The sequence below is a fragment of the Stegodyphus dumicola genome, chromosome 4 (assembly GCF_044657685.1).
Source record: "Stegodyphus dumicola isolate Sdum_Otavi_A_Nest chromosome 4, ASM4465768v1".
In the NCBI taxonomy this organism is placed as follows: Eukaryota; Metazoa; Arthropoda; class Arachnida; order Araneae; family Eresidae; genus Stegodyphus; species Stegodyphus dumicola.
The window spans coordinates 217,422,461-217,443,195 of NC_140771.1; the positions used below are offsets into that span (position 1 = coordinate 217,422,461).

At 32.2% G+C, this 20,735-nt stretch overlaps 1 protein-coding gene across 4 annotated transcripts in view; it reads left to right on the top strand.

Moving 5' to 3' along the window:
• The window catches only part of Lpin (phosphatidate phosphatase LPIN), a 129,466-nt gene that overhangs the window by 90,320 nt on the left and 18,411 nt on the right, over positions 1 to 20,735 (top strand). For 3 of the 4 annotated variants that reach the window (XM_035350416.2, XM_035350417.2, XM_035350415.2), the window contains 6 exons: positions 427 to 583; positions 6,692 to 6,850; positions 7,340 to 7,528; positions 7,797 to 7,866; positions 13,985 to 14,098; positions 18,063 to 18,385. In XM_035350416.2, the coding sequence (XP_035206307.2) occupies positions 427 to 583; positions 6,692 to 6,850; positions 7,340 to 7,528; positions 7,797 to 7,866; positions 13,985 to 14,098; positions 18,063 to 18,385 (1,012 nt within the window). The remainder of the gene's footprint in view (positions 1 to 426; positions 584 to 6,691; positions 6,851 to 7,339; positions 7,529 to 7,796; positions 7,867 to 13,984; positions 14,099 to 18,062; positions 18,386 to 20,735) is intronic. The other variant, XM_085815985.1, reaches the window with a different exon arrangement.

Genomic DNA, 20,735 nt, shown 5'->3' on the forward strand with positions numbered 1-20,735 from the left:
TATTAAAATTAGTAGCAAGTGGAGGTATTTTTTGTTTCATCAGAAAAATAAGTATGATTATTAATTGTAAATAAATTTTTCTGGGTGTTCCTAGTTTCTCTTGAAGTAAAAATCACAGGAAAAATTTACACATAAAATTACATAATGTTATTTTAGAGGTTAAAATTATGTACCATAGAAATGTACTAAATAATAAAAAATAAATGATTAATAAGAGTGAATGTTAAGATGTGATTTTGAAGTTAATTTGACAAAAAGTATACCTGGTTTTGTAATTAAGTCAGCAGGAAATAAGGCTATCATTTATATCTCTCAATTTTCTGCTTGTGTTTGGAACATTGAAAATCCTACTAAATATAAACAGAAATTCATAGTTTTAAATAAATAAATAAATAAAAATGACTGTATACATTGTTTATATAATAGAGGCTGAGAAACGTTCCATGCTTGGTGGGATGCTGAGCTTTATGCGCTCAACTAAGAAGATGAGGCACATGCCAGAGAAAGAGGGCATCTACCTATCAGAATTAAATGCTGATGAATTAGATCCTGAATTGGCAGCTCTTTATTTTCCAAAATTTAAGTAAGTTAGTTCGTAGATTAAATATATATATGTTTCTCGTGATATGTATGTTTTGGAATTTCTGAATTATTTCAAGTCAAATCATCGACTGGTAAAGCCAGGGTATGGGTAAAATAAAGTCACAGTTAATCCAGGGAAACTTAAAAAAGCACAAGAAAGACAAATAACCCATAACACAAAATATTATTAATAATTTACTTGTATTCTTAAGCAGTTTAATCTGGATATTAAGGTCATTTCATTATATAAATTAAAACAGTCTTTGTCTCTCTCTCTCTCTTTCAAGCATACATCCTCTTTTTCTCGTAGTAACCCACTTCTAGGTAACTTATCAGATGAATTTTGTCGATCCTGTTATGATGCTGAAACCAAGGTGGTAGAATGTTTGTAGGGTTTAAACAAACAATTGTATGAAATATGAAAGAAACACCTACAATGCTGTCCCCTTTATTTTGCTGAATTATGATGGCAATCTCTCAGCAATGGGATTGAATTTCTGGTCATGTTGAGCAACTAAACAGTGATTTTATGAATGAAAAATGAGGATGGCTACTATTACTGTTTAATATCTGATTATAGTAGTAAAATGGTGACTATGGTCGAATGTGAAATAGGCCTGTTTCAACTGATAAATACCTAATAGGATTACTTGATTTAATATGTTGAAAGTATAGTGATGACCACCAGAGCTGGATTTAGACTTAGGCCCTAAGCTATTTGAGATATGAGGCCCTTTATAAGTCTGTTATTTTAATATTTATACTGCATTTTAATTTTTGGGAAGCCGCCAAGAAAGTGGTGGCCCTAAGCTACAGCTTGTGTAGCTTCTACATAAATCCTGCACTTATGACCATTGAAAAAGATATGGCAAGTCCTCTTCAGCACCACACTAGTGCATTTTTCTTGTGATATTGTATAATTTAATATGATAATATAATACATCTTCTAGTAATGTAATAAGAATATGTACATGTAATTTCTTTGCATTTATTTATTTACTACTTAGATACTGCTGTTTTTCCTGTGGTTTAATAGGGTAATATTATCAGTTTGTTCATGGTTCAGAAGTGGTAAGTCACCAGATGGATGATTGGTCACCTGTTGTGAGAATACTGAATTTTCTTAGTACATAGCGTATTCTGAAACTAAGTACTGTTTCATTCTAGCGCCATCGCAGCGCTGTGGTAGGCGTCCCGCGCATGCGCATTAGTCTTTCTTGTTCACTGACTTTCAATTGCCGCCATTTTGGTTGCTCTATGTTGTGTTTTCAGTTTGCTGTGCACATTCAAAATGTTGAAGACAATTAGTTCTCCCGCTGACTGTGAGATTTGTGCTGTGATTAAATTTTTGAACGCAAGGAATGTTAAACCGGCCGAAATTTATCGTCAAATGACAGAAGTTTACGGTGAATACGCGAGAAGTGATGGAATGGTGAGAAAGTGGGTAAGAATAATGCAGGTCAAACAAATGTCCACGCTGAGGCTCGGAGTGGTCGGCCTTCTGTTGTCACCGATGATTTGGTAAAGAAAGTTGATGAAGCAATTCATGAGAACAGACGCTTCACAATGACAACTCTTTCAGAGGCATTTCCACAAATTTCACGTACTGTTTTGTTCGAAATTGTGTCTGACCGCTTGAATTATCGCAAACTGTGTTCCCGATGGGTTCCAAAAAGGGCTCACTGATGTTCACAAAACAAAGCGACTTGCCCTGACATTTCTCACCCGGTACAGTGATGAGGGAGAAAACTTTTTAAACCAAATTGTGACAGGTGATGAAACTTGGGTGTGTCATTTTACACCAGAATTGAAACAACAATCGATAGAGTGGAGACACACTCATTCATTCAAAAACAAAAGTTCAAAGTGACAATGTCATCACAAAAAATCACGTGCACTGTCTTCTGGGATAGGAAATGCGTTTTGCTTACTGAATTTCTTCCCAGAGGTGAAACCATTAATGCGGCACGATATTGTGAGACTTTAACAAAACTAAGGCGTGCCATTCAAAACAAACGAAGAGGAATGCTCAGTAAAGGAATTGTGTTGCTCCATGACAATGCCTGGCCCCATACTGCTGGTGTCACTCAGTCGTTAATTCGACAGTTTCATTGGGGGCAGTTCGATCACCTGCTGTACAGCCCGGACTTGGCGCCGTCCGACTATCACTTGTTCCTGCACATGAAGCACGAGCTTGGTGGCAAGTGCTTTGGATCTGACGATGACACGAAAAATGCTGTGGAATCGTGGTTATCAAAACTGGCGGGAAGTTTCTTTGATGATGGTATACAAAAACTGGTCACCCGCTATGACAAGTATTTGATTGTTGGCGGAAACTATGTTGAAAAATAGTTTAAGACATGTATTTTCATGTAAAAATAAAATTGGATTCGAAAAAATTTTTTGACTATTTTTTTTTCCAAAACGGTACTTAGTTTCTGAATACGCCTCGTAGAAAATCTTGGCACTGTAAGAAAAATGTAAGGACAGTGGCATAACATAAGCAGTGGTTAAAATAAATACTGTCAAATGTTAATTTAGTGTGAATTGCTTTCACTATAATGTTAACTGTGAATGTATGCAATGTATATTGCTGTGAGGTCATGTTACTGTACATTTTTACTTATCATAATATTACTGTGCAGTGTTGTAATGTACAGTGTTACTGTAATGTTGTAAGGATCTTAAGTTTTACTAACGTTTATTTTATTTTAAATCTTTACTATCACTTCTTATTTTCTACTTCCGGCCAGAATTAAAAGCGTTAACTTATTTATGCAAAATTTGTCTGGCGAACGCCAAGTACTTAAGTTGTGGCTTTTTGCCAAGCGAGAGAGAGGAAGGAATTAGTCGAAGCAGACCGCTTACCTTAGAAGTTTACTCAGTTGCTGGTTGCCTTCCAGGCCAGAGGTTTAATCCTCTTGATAATTTTAAACGTATTGTAGTGTTAACAGTTCTCTGTACTACATACGGCTTCCTGTTAATATAAGGCCAATCTTCCACGTTTATTATTTCAAAGTTAAGTTATAGTTTAGTTATATTTTTATATTCTTACGTTTAGACCACAAGTAGTGGGTCTTTGTATTCCAAAGTACGGAAATTATTGTAAAGAGAGAAAAATAAAGGGTTTTGTATACCCTTCTTGTGTATCCTGTCTACTTCCCACAGTTATTGAACATAGCTTTAGTAAGCTCTCTGTTCCGAGTCAGTTCCTTGCATGTTCCCAAAGAAAGTAAGATGGAACATTGAACCTGATAATGTTACTGTGGATTACTTGGTTTGCTATAAAAATATAGAGCCATCACAGTAGACAAAGTGCAAGAACTGTAGCTTTGCTAACAAAGATGAAGTCAATGAAAGTCAAGAATAGATGTCTTAAGAAATTGATGATGTGTGATTGAAGGTATATATCAAGAATGTCCAGGACTAAATTATATTTTGAACATGGCACAATTGTCATTCTGTCTACGCAACAATTTCAAGCTATTTTCTAACATGAAATTATCTATAGCTAAACAATTTCAGTAAATTGAGTCAACTGGATATATACAAGATATAAAATACGAAGGAAAGTTACTTAACTTGGCAATAGACCTTTTAATTCCTAACTTTAATTTGGCTACATCCCCTTCAAAGAATCTGTACTAAGTCCCTTGCTTCATTTCGTTTGCAATGGTCTGCAGTGCTGTAGAGCTCTTATCCAGTCAACATTCAGAACTGAAACAAATATGCCGAGTTCAACACATAATTTATTCCTGAACATTTTTTATACATACCTTCAATTTCACATTATTATTAATTTCTTAAAACATTTATTCTTTATGTAGGCTTATCACATATTTAAGCAATGGATGGAAACAGTAAAGCAAGTAATTACATGCTTGTGAATTATTTTCATACTGTTCAAAACTGGAGAATTTATTTTTACCTGCAGGTATATCTTGAGCATAGTTTAAGTTTAAACATTTATTCTTTATGTAGGCTTATCACATATTAAGCAATGGATGGAAACAGTAAAGCAAGTAATTACATGCTTGTGAATTATTTTCATACTGTTCAAAACTGGAGAATGTATTTTTACCTGCAGGTATATCTTGAGCATAGTTTAAGTTTTTCAACTCTTTGATTTTCTGAATTCTTTTCATTAATTTTAGTTCTAAATAATATTTCTGGTTTATTACAACCTTTTCCTATGTATATCCATAAAAAATGAAAACTTTTTTATTGGTATTTCTCTTTTTAACTAATTTTCATAAACTCTTTCTTTGATATTATTATTGAAATTTCAGATTGTTTGCTTAAAATATTTAAATTTACATTGCCAGTGAATACTCATATATGCATGTGCTTAATATAGGCATGGTTTCAACTTCTCAACCCTGTTTTTAATGCTGTTGTAATATTACATTATTTCTGAAAGTTTTATCAAATTAATTTAAATAATAATGTATCCATTTTTCAAATGAAATCTATTTCATTAATTATTGTAACTGAGAAGTATAAAAAAAGCATTTAAGAATTATCATGGGTCGTTGAGTATTACAGTTAATAATATATAATTACAGTTTTAAAAATACATAAAAAGTGAAGCTTTTGCTTGCTTAACTGTATTTTAGCAGTATGCTAAAAATGATGGTAGCATATATCATCATTTAATGTTTTTTTCCCCTTCCATGTATATGTATTGTTAAAAATAATTTTAAGTAATTTTATTTAGTGGGTACAAGCATAATCTGAATTGCAGATTTTTCTGAACATAATATTTTTCAACTGAATAATATTTATTATCTATTTCTAGAATTTCTTGGATTTAAATATTATTTCCAGAATTTCATGAATTTATATATATATTAAATTTATATTTTTAAATGAAAAATTAAATGTGTTAATATCATTGTTCATTTTTAGAAATTTATGAGAAGTTACAAACTAATTTGGTAGAAGGAACTTTTCAAAGCAAAAATGATATTAAAGTAATTAGGTTAAAGAAAAGATGACAAGCATATAAAATAATTTTTGATGAATAAACTATTGCAATTCAGAAATGCATAATGCATTTTTCATTGTCTGCTTTAAACTGCAAACCAAACATTACATATGAAAATATCCAGAAATTCATATGAAATACCAATTCTTCTTTTGTTGATAACTGCAATAGTTATGAGGACTAGGCCTTTTTCTTGAATCTCATAGCAAGCATCATAATTTTGATTTATGAATTATTTGAAATAAAACTTCTCAAATTATCATATTTATAGATGGATAAACTGAATTGAATGTGAAAAAAAAGTATTCCCTTCTCCCAACTATACTTTTTTATGGGGGTTATAAATTTGTTCCATCATGCATTGTAGCCATTCACTGTTAATGAATTTTGGGGAAGAATAAGTAGATTAATGTCAGAGTAAATGCTGTTTTCTTTATAGTAATAATATGCCATTCACTATGTGTAACTTTAAAAATATTATGTAAGAAAATAAAATGGCTATAGTATTGCACCTTTATGAGACCCATACTTTTTATAATTTTTTGTTTTTAAAAAAATCTGAAGATGCAAGAAAGTGATTACAGAAGAATTTTAAAAGAATATTCATTAGTTCTGTGGCATTTCCTTGTACTGGGCTCCTGTATCAATACTTCTGCATTGGAAAAATATGTCATCTGTTTTGTAATTTATAGTTAATTATATTTTAATAAATATAGGTAAATTTATAGTTTTAATAAAATGTCGTTATTTTTAAATAGTTTTTTTTTTTAAGTTCTCCATTTAGGCTAGCATATTTTTAATCTACTAATTTCTTTTTATTTCAATACAAATTCTTTAAAAATATATGAATTTGAATGTAATTTCTTACTTTTTCCTTTTTATGCTGTATGCAAAATTTCTAAGATTCTGGTACCATTTTCATAAATGTGAAGCATTTTGCTGCTTTTCTAAATAGTTTGCTAGAATCTACAGGACATTCAATAATATTTTCAGCAATATATTTGTGAAATTGTATTTAATGGAATAGCTAGGTTATATTGGAAACTTAACTGTTAAAAATATCATCAACTATGGTTATGGGCTTCTAGATATCTGTGTTCATCTCTGTATTCACAATTACAGGTCTTCTTATAGCCAAGAAAATATACAAATTAAAGATGAAGATACAGAATCTGGTAAAGGACCTTCTTTATCCCATTCTCCACAGACCATTGAAGGCTATGCTAGTCCTGCTAGTCAAGATTCAGACAGTGATGAAAGACTTTCTTTAGATCAATTTAGGTACATTGCACATCATCCCAAATGCTGATTATTTCATCCTTGATCTTTATTCTTCTATTCAAATAACATTTTCACTTTAACATTCAGATAACATAATCACTTTTTTAGTTTATTTTCCAAAATTCTAATGTAACAATTCTTAGTATTGGTATTTGTAATGTGTATTTTTATGGTGAATTTATGCTTTGTTATATTTAATTGGTGTAACAAAGTGTAAATTCAGAGGCTAATTTTGTGTTGTTTATAATATAGTGCTCTCTTACTTTCTTTCCTGTAGTTATATTGAAATGTTTTGGGAAGCTTTTTTAGCTATAAATTTCCAAAATTTTTATTTTCTTTATCTGTTTTGTTTATGTTCTCATTGGGTTTTTAATGTTTTGTTTTGCATTCTCCTGTTCTGTTTTAGTAAGATTTTAAGTTCGCTAAATTTGCTGTTTATCTTTTGTGTTGCCTTCATTCCCCACTTATGTTCCTTTCTTCCATTCTTAGCAAAGAGAAATGTGAAAGCATTTCTTATCCTTATAGCGATATAGCTATGTCACTTTGTGGTGGCCTTCAAGATCCTGACACTGACTTGCCTGAAGAAAGATTTTTGCATTCTTTAGTTACATTTGATGAATTTACAGAAAATCCTGCAATTCTACAAGATCCAAATTTAGTAATTCGCATTGGTGGAAAGTAAGTTTTGTTTCAACCTCAGCATAATTCTTTTTGACATTAGCAGAATAATAATTAATATTTTAAGTATTTGCATGCATAAGAAATATACATGATATGCATTTGTGTGAATTATATGTAAAATTTTCAAAATCAGCTCAAAACAATGTTTAAAGATTTCATGCTCAAAAATTTATGACATGAAAGTCATTTTTATAGCTCTTTGATATAAAATAAGCTATGCCAATGAAATGAACTTCATGAAATAAATATTCTGAAAATATTTTAGGTATTATAATTGGCCCACAGCTGCATCAATGTTGACTTCAATTATAATGTTTCAAAGGCCATTACCTGAAGTAAGTCTGCTATTGATGAGTTATTCTGTATCTTTGTGTGTGTAAATCAGAAGTATTTTAATTAAGACTGCAGTTTTGTTTAATATTAGTGATATGTTGTTGTATTGTCATAGAGTATATGCAGTGTACCTGTGAGATTATATATCTCTAGCTATTCAGACAGTTATTTTAAATCTAAAACTCTGACAATTTTAGACGCTTAAAAGCTGTAATAATTCTAAAGTAATGGGGTGGCATTTTTATCTTCATCGTGCGAGACTGTGCAGTGAAGATATGCTATTTAATAAATAAAGGTAATATACAAAATGTTAAAAAATGCCCTTTTGGACATAATATAAAGAACAAAAGATTTCAGATATATTTTTAAAAGTATTTCTATTCAGAAGTTGAAACATAATCATTGTAAAATGTAGTGATGGTATTTAAGGTTTCCAATTTTTGTTTAGATGATGCGCATTAATCAGAAGGTTGAGAACCACTGTTATAAGGTATTTTCTCCATGCTTTCAGTATGCATTCGTAATGTAACGGTTAGCATACTTGGCACATATTCGAGAGGCCGAGGTTCGAGTCCCGGCGAAAGCATTGCTCATTTTTCACATCTCTTGCTTCAAAATAACTTGATGTCTTTACAGTGATGCCAGAACTAAAAAAAGGTGGTGGTGGATGATGATTCTTCACCACCAGGATTTGGCGATTGGGTCCCCTAATCCCCAGTTGCCCTTTAAAAGATGGAGTGTATATTTTCTTCCTCCTTTCAGTATGCCTTTGTGGTGTAATATTTCGGCTAATATTCGCAAGCTCAGCACGTATTTGAGAGGTCCAAGTTCGAGTCCCGGTGACGACATTATTTATTTTTCACGTCATCTGCTTCAAAATAACATAATATCTCCACAATATCTATTTCGTTTTTAGGACAAATGTAACTATAAAAATCTAAAATTTGTATCGGTGTTGTGATAAATCTGTTACAATGTCCTTCAAGGAAGAAAGTATTGTGTTTGCTATAAATCATGTAATTATTATTGTAAATTTTGAAAAGTAAATTGGTTTTTAATCAAATGTTCATTAAACTGTTAAATGACATCAATTATTTATTGAATTTAATTTAAATATCTAACTTTTGTTAGATTTTTCTTTTTTTCTTTTAATTTTAGAAATATTAAGGTTCTTCTTTTTTAAGCTGTCTCCCTATTAAGTAAATTTTTTTTATTTTAATCATTTATAATATGTAATGTGAGAGCTTTAAATATGTTTTAATATCAGTATGTTTGCTAAAAATGATCCATAACAATTTGCTCTTGCATTGAATTTTTTTGCATACACACATTTAAGATGCTGGCTCGAAATTTCTTATTCCATATGATCCATTTATATTTACACTAGCTGTACCCGCCCGGCGTTGCCCGTGCATTTAGAAAATGCAGATAAGTGAATAGCGCAGGACATGTAGACTGTCTCTCTCTCTTCCCCCCCCACACAACATTCCCCGTCGATAAAAAGGAACAATATATCCTAACCATGAGCCATCTGTTAAAAAATTAGTTTAAATGAGAACAGACCTCATATTAGCACATGCTAGGAAACCGTAGTCATGTGGTTATAATCATTGGTCTGAAGTTTAAAGAAAAGTAAACATAAAAAATTCAAAATCAAAGATAGGAAAGAGTTGAAAGGGAAAGATAGAGAGTACAGTACAGAAAAAATAAAAAGTAAGGAAAACATGGATGAAATAAAACATCCTGCTTACAGGAAATTTGGAGTTAAGAACCAATTAAATTTTTAATTTAAGTGTAAGTTAAATTTAGATGACAATGAATTAGAAGAGGAGAGTGTTTGTGTATGTTTGTGGAGCTCGGGCTGGGGTCGCAAGGGCCCCTGACCGATTAATGTCTGTTGGTACGGCAGCACCATTCGGATTATTGCTCATGCTCTCAAGAGAGCACTAAACAATAACATCACTATTTAAAGCATGATAGTCAGAGTTAGTTTGGGAGAGTGGAGAGTGGCAATAATTTTTCGTTAGATTGTCCTTTTCGTTAGAGAGCCTCGGGATAAACTATATTTAATGTTCTTCCATTCGGAGCTAAGATGTGTAGATTATCGGCATTACCAACTCTTGAACAACCCACGTACAGTTGACCATGGGAGAAACACGGCTTACGGAGGTCGAGCCCTACAACTTTGAGAGATTGTCCTTGTGCCTTATTAATGCTCATCGCGAAACTCAAACGAACAGGGAATTGTAGACGCTTAAACTGAAACTGGAGATCGGAAGGGATTATAGGAATTCTTGAAATAAACACATCTTCGCCTGCAGCATGTCCGGTCATGTTGGTGGCTTCTATAATATTTGGCATCAGTTTCTTGATAGAAAGTCTTGTTCCATTGCAAAGTGCAGGCGGATCCAGATTCCTGAGGAGAATTATCGGTGCTCCAACCTTCACGTACAGTCCAATATGTGGGAGGGTACTCCAGGTGGCTCTAATTTGTTGAGAAACTCTGTCGTATAGTTGACAGCCTCGTCAATATTGCATGTCGTGTCTATAGATTTGTAAATATGAAGAGTTCCGGGTAAGTTCTGTAAAAGTTCCTTGTTGATAACACTGACGGCTTCGTTTGTTGGGGCAAGAATTGCTCTTTCGCACAGCCATGCGTGATCAGTGAAGTGGTGAATCACATTCGGAAACACAGCCTCTTTCAGTTCTTCTTCAGTAGTCACAATCCTTCCAATGCCTTGCATCGCTACATATCCATCTTCATTTTCTGAAGTAAGGGCTCCATTTCCTAGTTTCAGTAGATTATCTGCAAACTGCTGGGCAGAGGGATCACCGTTGAGATGAACTCGCATGTTAGTCGATAATCAAAGTGTTTGAATGCCATTCCAGATATAAGAAGATTTTATGCAGGCCTGCATTTCATCTGCCCTCGTTCCACGCGGAATAACTGGTAGCGTCTGTCGAAAATCGCCTGCCAAAACCATTACGACGCCTCCCATTCTGTCATTGTTCCGTCTGAGGTCTTTCATGGTGACATCTAATGCTTCGAATGCGGCTTTGTGGGACATGGTACACTCGTCCCAAACGATGAGCTTGCAATCCTGTAGAACCTTTGCCTTTCCTGAATTCCTTGGGATGTTACACGTTGGAGTCTCTGTGCTTGTCAGATTTAAGGGTAACTTGAACGCCGAGTGAGCAGTCCTACCACCTGTCAAGAGTGTAGCAGCAATGCCGGATGAAGCGACAGCCAGGGCAATCTCATTTCTGTGCCGCACCTTTGCCAAAATAAAGTTGATAAGAAACATCTTCCCGGTTCCGCCTGGAGCATCCAAAAAGAATATACCCCTTTGCCTATCAAAAACTGCTCTAGTAATCTTGTCAAAGGCTTCTTTTTGATCTTGGACCAATTTAGGCTCATTCTCCTGTATATAAGCTGCGAGCACATCCATGTTATAACTTCGTTCTCTAATTACTTCACTGGAAATGGCAGAATCGCTGTTTCTGTTAGGTTGGGGAAGTCCAAAGCTTTTCAGGTTCAATCCTCCTAGAGATATTATCTTGTTCTCAATGTAGATTAGGGCTCTGTTAAAGATGTCGTCATTGTAGTCCAGGTCCATATTCTGCTGCTGGATCCTTGCTTGATGCAGTATGTCTTCAGACAGGTTCTCCCTGTGGTTCATCCATAACTGTTCAGGGCCCGACATGGAGCACGTTTGAAGCATTACAGCAAACAGATTACGCATCATCTTGGGTGATCGAGATGCAGCTGCTTCTTCTAACGCCGTGTTCCAGTGTTCGTCATTCTCCAGAAGTCCTTGAAGTTGGCAGGCCTCTTTGAAAGTGTTGCAGACTCTTCCTTGAACGGTTCTCAAATCCGTGAATGATGTTGGGCCTCTAACTTCATGTAGTAATAGGCAAAGGTGGAAGCATTCGGAGTTGTTGGGATGGACGGTGTAGACACGGCCAAGAGCATCAGTAGACCGGATTCCTGTTTCTTCTGGAACAATTTGTCCTTGTTTACGGCGGTTCCAACTCTTGTTCCTGCTGTTCCATGTGTAGTACTTTGGAATTTGGTTGTAAAGTAAATTGCGAGCAAAGTTATCTTGGGTGCACAGCTTGAAGAAAGATGTGAGCGTTGTTTCTTGGGGTGCCTGGACCCGTTCAGCAGCATTTTCTTCAGTGAAGTACACTCTCTGGCCATTTTCAAGGTGGACGCTTAGATGAACGACTGTGGGATGACGTTCGTGGATTGGAAAGTTGAGTATTCTCCACACTGCTTCATTGCTGCTAATGTATCTTCCCATCTCATATTGATGAATTTCATTCAGTTCATTGGCTCCACTGGTGACATCAAATACAGCCATGTCGGATCCTTTATTGACATACTTGCATACATACTTTATGGACTTGACAGAATTGCAGTACTCAACGTTGACATGTGCGTTAAAAATTTTGGATAGTAGTGGACAGTAAGGAACAATCCAGGCATTGTCCACCGAAACTGCTGATCCTCGTAGATTGATGCTTGCTGTAAAACCTCCATCTGCAGGGCTTCTACGACGATACAGTGGATATCCGTCTTGTCCCATCTGCGTCTCTTTCAAGAACTGGCAAGGGTATCGCTCTCTTGTCGATTTTTATTTTCCAAACATTTCTTTTTTCGAGGTGGCTGCGGCATATTTCTTCTAAAATCTGAAAAGCAAAAGTTAAGCAACCAACAGAAGAATGATTACAAAAACTGAAGAAAACGCTACAATAAAGAAATCAATTGTTATAATCGAACGTTATTTCAAAATAAATAATAGCAACACGATCAGTGAGTCAAAAAACCATGATAATATTAATTAAGAAACAAAAAGTTTATAAAGTGCAATTCTGAAAAAAAAAAAAAAAAAAAAGAAATTAATGTGTCATGAAAACAGCAAACTAAAGCTACAAAAAAGAAATGAATTGTAATTAATCGATTTAATGTATCGTCAAAACAGCAAACTAACGCTAGAATAAAGAAATCAATTGTTACAATCGAACGTTATTTGAAAACAAATAATATCAGCGAGTCAAAAAAACCGTGATTAATTAATTATAAATAATTTTTTTAAAATTTTTCTAATTCAAAAATCGAAAATCGGGCTTCGAGGTCTGGTGGCCAACCCCTTTGTGCTTCCGTATAAAAAATTCCAGGTCCCTGCGTGCCATAGATTTGGCTGGAGAGCTCGGTCAGACAGACAGACAGACAGACTTACACTTGCTTTTATTATTATAGATTAAGAGAGAAATGTAAAATAGATTAATACTGATTTTATTAATTTTTTTATTATTATTGTTGTCATGCAAGGGGGAAAAAGTTACTTTCTGACTATTTACACCATCCCCGAATTTAGAAACTCAATAAAAAATCAGTGACAGTTATTGTCAAAACCTTTTGTTTGGTGGTCTTTATGACTCACAGGTACTCTTATTCTTCCAGTAAATAATAAAGCAAAGCATTTTGTTATAAACAAAAAGTCGCATGAGTTAAAACCAAAATCTCTGTGGGCAATATTTGATATTTTCACAGTTTGGTGGATTCTGTACTGCTGTCGAGAAATATTTGTTGATTTTTCTAAAAGATGGTGTTACAAGTCCACCTATTCAATTACTTAACGCTTCCCTTTCTGGACATGTAATTATGTAGAAATTGATGTTGTTTTATAATTCAAACTGCAGTGTGCAGTGTAATAGAATATAAGAAATATTCGAAGGAATATAAGAAATATTGAGTTCATGCATTTTTTTAAATTCCGTAATTGGATTTATACCTGTAGCCTACCATAGGTGTGTATAATCATTTAAGTTTTATTAAAAACTTCCATACCATGCATTTAATTTTTTGATTCTCATTTTGTTATGATTTCACAACACTATGAATTGATAGTTAAAGCATATAAATCCATGGGCACTCAGACATATGTGTGGTTTGTGCCTGTTAAATTGGTTGTTCTTCTATATATGCTCTAAAATGCTCCAAAAACACGGCAGTTCTACCCTGTGTAGAAATCGAGGGGGGGAGTTTGAATGGTCTTGAAAATACTAAAAAAATATAAAATGTTTCTGTTATTCAAATCAGACATATTGTTTTAGAAAACCGCTAACCAGCTTATTCAAGAGCATATGCCAAAGAAAAAGAAATCTAAGTCATATTCTTCCTGGTGGTCTTGGAGGAGATCAGAAACTGAAAGCAAAACTGAAGAAGATGTAAGTTTTTTTTTTTTTTTCATTTGATTTAAGTGGAAAACTGTATACATACGTATGTAATAACCTCCTAAAAAGTCAACATTAACATGCAGGTATAAGTTAAAATCATTTTTGTTAATATTTTGGTTAGTTTTAATAATTTTGATTTATTTTGTAGTAATTTTAGAATTTATGGAAGTCTAATTCTATAATATTATTGCTAAGAAAATTTTATGGCCAAAAAGTAAATTTGTTGAATTTCCTGAGGAAGGTTTTTTTTGGGGGGGGGGCTGGTGCAAAAACTGCTTTTTGTACGCTTTTGAACTCTTAATTGGTCATGGCATTGAACTGAAACTTTTTTATTTAGAATTTTCATATACATTTTTAATTCATATGTATGTGGAATTTTTCTTAAGGATTGTTTTACTTTGTGCTATAGTGATTTCAGAAAAACCGTTGTTATATGCAAACTTAATTTATTGAGATATTATAAAATACTAGTTACTCTAAAGTGTGAATTATGAATTAAAATCAGAGACACGAATTCATTATTTATGCAGCTTCAAAAAAGTAAGAAAAGTGCCACAGTTTGAGTAAGTTTGTTTCATGATTTCCCTAACAAAATAGCAAAAGTGTTTTCTTTCAATTAAAATGCAATTTTCATTTATGTCATTATTAAATAACACTTTCAAGCAGTCACATGCAAGCAATCATATGTTGCTGTAATTTTAAAGAGAAGCAGGAAAACTAAATTTGAATACTGGGTAAAGCATGGAGTCTTGCTATTTTGTAGAATACTTAGTTATTTATGAAGTTATTTCATGAAATAACTTATCAAATTGGTTAAAGTGTATAATAAATTCTAATTCCACACTTTAACTTTTCATAAAATAACCATGTATACTGTGTTAAAAATGTATGAATAACCAACATGTTTCATTCTGCTTGTTAGTATTTGCTACTATATTTCGATATAGGATGATTTTAATTAAAATGCCAAATTAAAAAAAGCCCACTGGTGGCTGAGTTATTAAGAATACCACATACTGATAGCTTGACCTCAGGTGAATAAGCTGTCTGCATGTTTGGATTTCATGGTTTTTTTGCCATGTGTGATATGAATATGAGACAGTTTTCCTTAAAAAATCTTCCATGAAGGCATCCTTCCTCTTAGGCATATAGCCCTCATGGCTTTGCCATGTTAATATAACTAACCAAATTCAAAAGGCTATAAAGTGAGAACCATTTTGAACCTACTGGGAAGTGTTTTATATAATAATTTTATGTTATTAACTTTAATGTTTTATTCAAGAATATTGAAGGTATTATTTTCATTTACATGTAATATTTTAGCAATTAATAATAATTTGTTGAACATAATTTATAGAGGATACTGTAGTGTGTACGTGATTTGTGAATTTTGTTTTAGTAACTTGAATATTCATAGAGAATGAGAAATCTCTGAAGAATGTTTAAAAATTTAAACTAAGAAAATGAAATTAATATCAGATAAACCTAACTCTGAAGCCTCTGTGGGATTTATAGTTCATATCCTAATACCTGAAATTGACATAAGAAATCATGCCAGATATATTTTAGTGCTTATGAAAATAACGGAAGTAGGATTTTTCGTTTGGGAACAAGAAATGGCTACAGAAAACAGCTATATTCTCAATCCAGGTTCAGTTTCTGTGGAAAAAAAACTGAATTGCTCCAGTTGATTGCTATTGCTTGAAATTGAGGTAGCAGTTAAGGGTTTAAAAAATGTGTATCTAAAATGCAGTGTCAGCAAAAAATGTATTTGTTTTAGAAATAATGTTTTATGTAATTCCAAGTGCCCTTTTAATAATGGCTCTTGTATAAAATGATTTTAGTATGTCTTTGTATAAATAACATTTTATATGCTGTATAATTCAGTTAAATTATTTATTTTTATATTTTAACTGTCTGTCATCGGTTAATTTATAGAAGAACTAATTATTCTCTGAAATAATCGATTAAAGTGTGGAGTTATTAATTTATTACTTATTTTAATTGATTTAATCAGTTATTTCATTAAATAACTAGGTATTCTATTGTACACTTTAACAATAACATTTGTAATCATCAAATAAATGAGTATTAAGTTTGAAGGGCTTGGAAATATTCATTTATGGAAAGGGGAATTGAAACTTAATTTTTTGTATGAAACTTATAACGGATAAATTGGAAGGGGGAAGATATGTAAAATTATTGGAACAGTAGAACAATTTGATAATGTTTATTAATGCATAACTGATGTAATTACTTAAACTATGGCAAGAAAAATTATGATTAAAGGAGTTGTATCATTTATGCATTAAAATTAAAAATACAAATAAAAACATTTTTTTTACAGTGTTGAAGAAAAATGGAAATATATTAAGTACCTACACATTATTAAATTTGTTATTGATTCAAATTGATTGAGGTAAGAAAGAACATATGTATTGAGTATGGCATTATGTGAGAGACATTTTTAATATTTATGTTTTATTAATTTATCAAATAAATTAATTGTTTGTGCTTTTTAATTGTCGAAGATTTAGCTTTTGCTTTAAAAGTGAGCTCCAGTAGTATGGGAACCTTTCAAACAAGTCAAGGCGAATTCTTATCTAAATTATTTTACGAGCATTTTGGTTAGAGTTCAAATTTATAGGTTTTCCAGCAAAGTGCTTTCATCTTATTTCTCCAGAATAAGATGTGTTTCTTCGTAACAGGGATTACATTCTTATTTATTTCTTTGGTGAAGTTTTTTTTCCCTTCTTTGGAAACTTAAAATCTAGAATTTTACTTTTAATTGTAGATATTTTGCTGCTGATTAGTATTAGTCAGTATCGTATTAAACAGTGTTTGATATTTTGAATATTTTGCTGCTGATTAGTATCTTAGTTAGTATTGTATTAAACAGAGTTTGATTTCTGAAGGTCATTAGGATAGTTAAACAAAATTAAATATGTGTGCAAAATTCCAAAATCCATTTACTGTGATTGATGGATGAATAGCTTAAGGGAAAGAATAAAATGGAGACATTTACTGAATCTGTAATTTCGATAAGAGTAATAATAGATGAAAGAAAATAATAAGCTGCTTCAAATCAACAGTTAAGGATCATGAATAACTCCAATTCTTGATGCTTCATATATGTTGAATCAGATAGATGTGCATTCATAGCTAACATCAGTACAATGTAAGTCAATGTATCATCATTGTCCAGAGTGTGATTCCCTAGCCACCAGGTGTTTAAAAGTGATGCATCAAAATCTCTTGGGAGAAAAATTTCTTTTATGGCATACCTACTTTTACCTAGTATCATATTCTCCATTCCTATTCCTCCATTCTTCATTCCTGCATTTTGGAAAGGGAAAAACTTTTCTTGCAGATGGTAAAACAGATCCAGATATTCAATACCCAGATTTTGGGCTTTGTACTGTATTAAATAAAGTATAAAGAAATAAACAAATTATGAACTAAAAGATTAATGTCAAATAATTAAATAAAAAAACAAAACTTATCTTATCCAGCTGGAATTATGATAAAGACTGAAAGGTAGGAGAATTACGTTTGACAAGCTTTGGCTGATTTAATCCTTATTGTTAGAAATCTTTTTGTTAAAAGGTGTCTTTCAAAATGCATGCATTTATGATTAAAGGTTTAATGTTAAAACACTCAAACTTTAAATATTCTTATTTTTTTATGTGTGTGTTGTGTTTAGAAGAATTATATATTCTTATTTTGAATTGAATATTTATCCCAAATCAATAGCTAGTGTGTGAGAGATGTAAGTGCTAGTGTGTTTGCTAGTACATTTTAAGTAACCAGTTCTTGTATGTGATTGCTTATGTTATCATGAATAGTTGCATATTTTGATTTTAAAAGCGATGCTAAGCCTAATATTTATTTAACTTGATTTTTCATCGTTTATTCTATAAAATGCTTGTCAATAAACTTCATATTTTATTTACAGACCACACTGACTGAGATTACTACAACTTCTGTAGCTGGAAGGAGTGAAGTTGTATGTGAAGAATCTGTTGAACAAAGAACTTGTGATATTGAAATTAGTGAGTGCACTGTGTCTAATGAGAAAACCTTAAAAGAAACTGTACCAGTTGTTACAGAAATTATTACGGAAACTCATGAAGTCAGTATCTCAGTGGACAGAGAAGCTTTGGAAGAAATTGTTGTAGATGATAGTAAAACAATAGAAGAAATTATTACAGTTAGTCCACCAAGCAGTGAAAGCTCTACTTCTTATAGCTCTCCTATTAATATCACTAGCTCTACAAGGTACTTGCTGTTTTGTCTTAAAATGTGCAGATTTTTATTTAATCAAATATTATGCATTGTATTTATTCCTTGTATTTAATTATGGGAAATTAATTTATAAAAATATTTTTGATTATATAATTTCATAACTGCAGTTTTTCTTGAAATTGTAAATGATTATAAATGTAAATAGCATGTTTTATGAAACTGGTTGATATTTCCCTGTAAACTCTAAATAAAAAATGTATGTATTTGCAGTGCATATAAGTAGGTAAGATATAATAATAATAAGATAATATATATATATATATATATATATAGCTAAGAAATAATTGGCAACCTCAAAATTGACTATTATAAATTTGATGTTCTCCCTATAAGTTCCGCTTTTCTCCCAAATTCGAGATCTGTTCAATTGATTGTGCATAACACTGTTTGCAAAACAGAATTAAAACCTAAAATTAATCAGTTGCAGCTTAGCTGTACTTATCTGCTGCTTAGCTGTACTTACCTGCCTAGCATAAATACTGCTTTGGGAGCAATAACGTCATTATTTTTTAACTTCTCCTGCCCTGCAAAACATCTCTGCACTGTTATGCTTAATTGTTCCCACTTGCTGTTTACCTAAAACTCGTGTACATACAAATTATTGTTATTGCATTATGATTAAAAAATATCTTGTCTGCAAAAGAATGATTCGATGTGAAAAAGAATATACATTGTGAATATTAGAATTCAGTTCTGTTAGCTTTGTCTTCGTGCCTCCACCCTCAAGCCTTTACGACTGTCAGAAGTTAAAAGTAATGATTTCTTCTGCGCATTAAAATATCACATTTAAAACAAGTCAACAGGATTGGATTTTTCACCCTGAAAGCCTTAACGGATTAAGTGACTGAAATAAATAAATAAATAAAAAGTAATTTACTATGCTCATATCCACCGAATGCTGTTTTTTCTACGTCTTCACTGAAGTGTTTCAAGCTTACGGAAAGAAGTCATGTAACATGTGGAGTGAAGAAAAATCCTAGTGATGATATCTGCTAGACTTCTAGTTGTATGCTTGCATGTATCATCAAATATTCAAATATGGTGCTTCAATTTTCAATATTTTTCCCAAGTATGTTTCAGTGGTTTTAAAACTGGTTAATTAGTGTTTTAAAACTGTGTTTTCAGTGCTTTTTAAAAAGCATTGTGATTAGTGCCAATTCTTCAGAAAGTTAAAAAAGAATGAAATAATTGCTCACGAAGCAATATTCTGTACAGAAATTTACATATTTCATTCTAAGGTTTGGAATCGTATTCAAGGGTTGTACACAAACTGAAGAGCAAAATATTTAAATATATGAATAACAAAAAATAATATATGACTTTAGAAAAATAGATTAGTTAATAGATTAATTGATGAGCATTGCTGCGCAGACTGTCTTGAAATATTCTGATAAGTTTCAATGTTTTGTAAAAAGAGATCTTATTCACAGAATCCCTCAGAATTCATGTTCTTAGACAGTGGCAAGCTAAGCATTGGTGCATAGCCAATTTGTGACATTATTTACATAAAAGTAAATAACGTATCTGGTTCAATAACACTTTTTTGCCCATCTATTATATTATATCGTGAAGTAATAAAAGTGCATGTAAATATTAATAACATATTTTTAGCATTTAAAATCTTATTACTTCTGTGAAAATGCTTTTGCCATATCATATGCAAGAAACCTAAAGAAGTGAAAGAACGTAACACACTAGTAAATTATAAATTAATAATACTGAAGGACATTAACCTTCTGAGCGGCATGACCGGCTTTATCTGGTCATGAGATTTTTTGTTACTTGATACATATTAGCTTATAACTTATGATATTTTGCTTTCTTACTTTCCTTAATAATGTAAATGTAATCTTAATGAATGTAAGTTTATGAAAACAGTGGCAAAAATAAGTAATTATATAAATTTAGCTAATAAATGCTGCATAAATATAGGTCTTCATGACAGTTCCAAAAACCTGTGCTGCTCAGAGGGTTAACCCCTTCGAGCCAGGTAGCGCAAACGTGCGCTTATCGCGGAGGCCGGCAGTGTCTTACGCAAGCATCCAGGGCCGGGGGCTCTTTTGCTACTAAGCCTAAATCCATGAAATTTCCAAAGTATCAACACATTGTTTAATAATGCTCTATAGAGTATTTAAACGGCTTATGCTTTATAGATATTTTTATACTATATACTTTAATTACCTTATTTCTTGTTTAAATGCATATTTTACACATTTTATTTTCATTACTCACCATTTTATGACTTTTAACATAATACATCTGAAAACTAAATATATTACTTAAAATTCTCTTTTTGTATGAAACATTTGAAAACATGGATCTA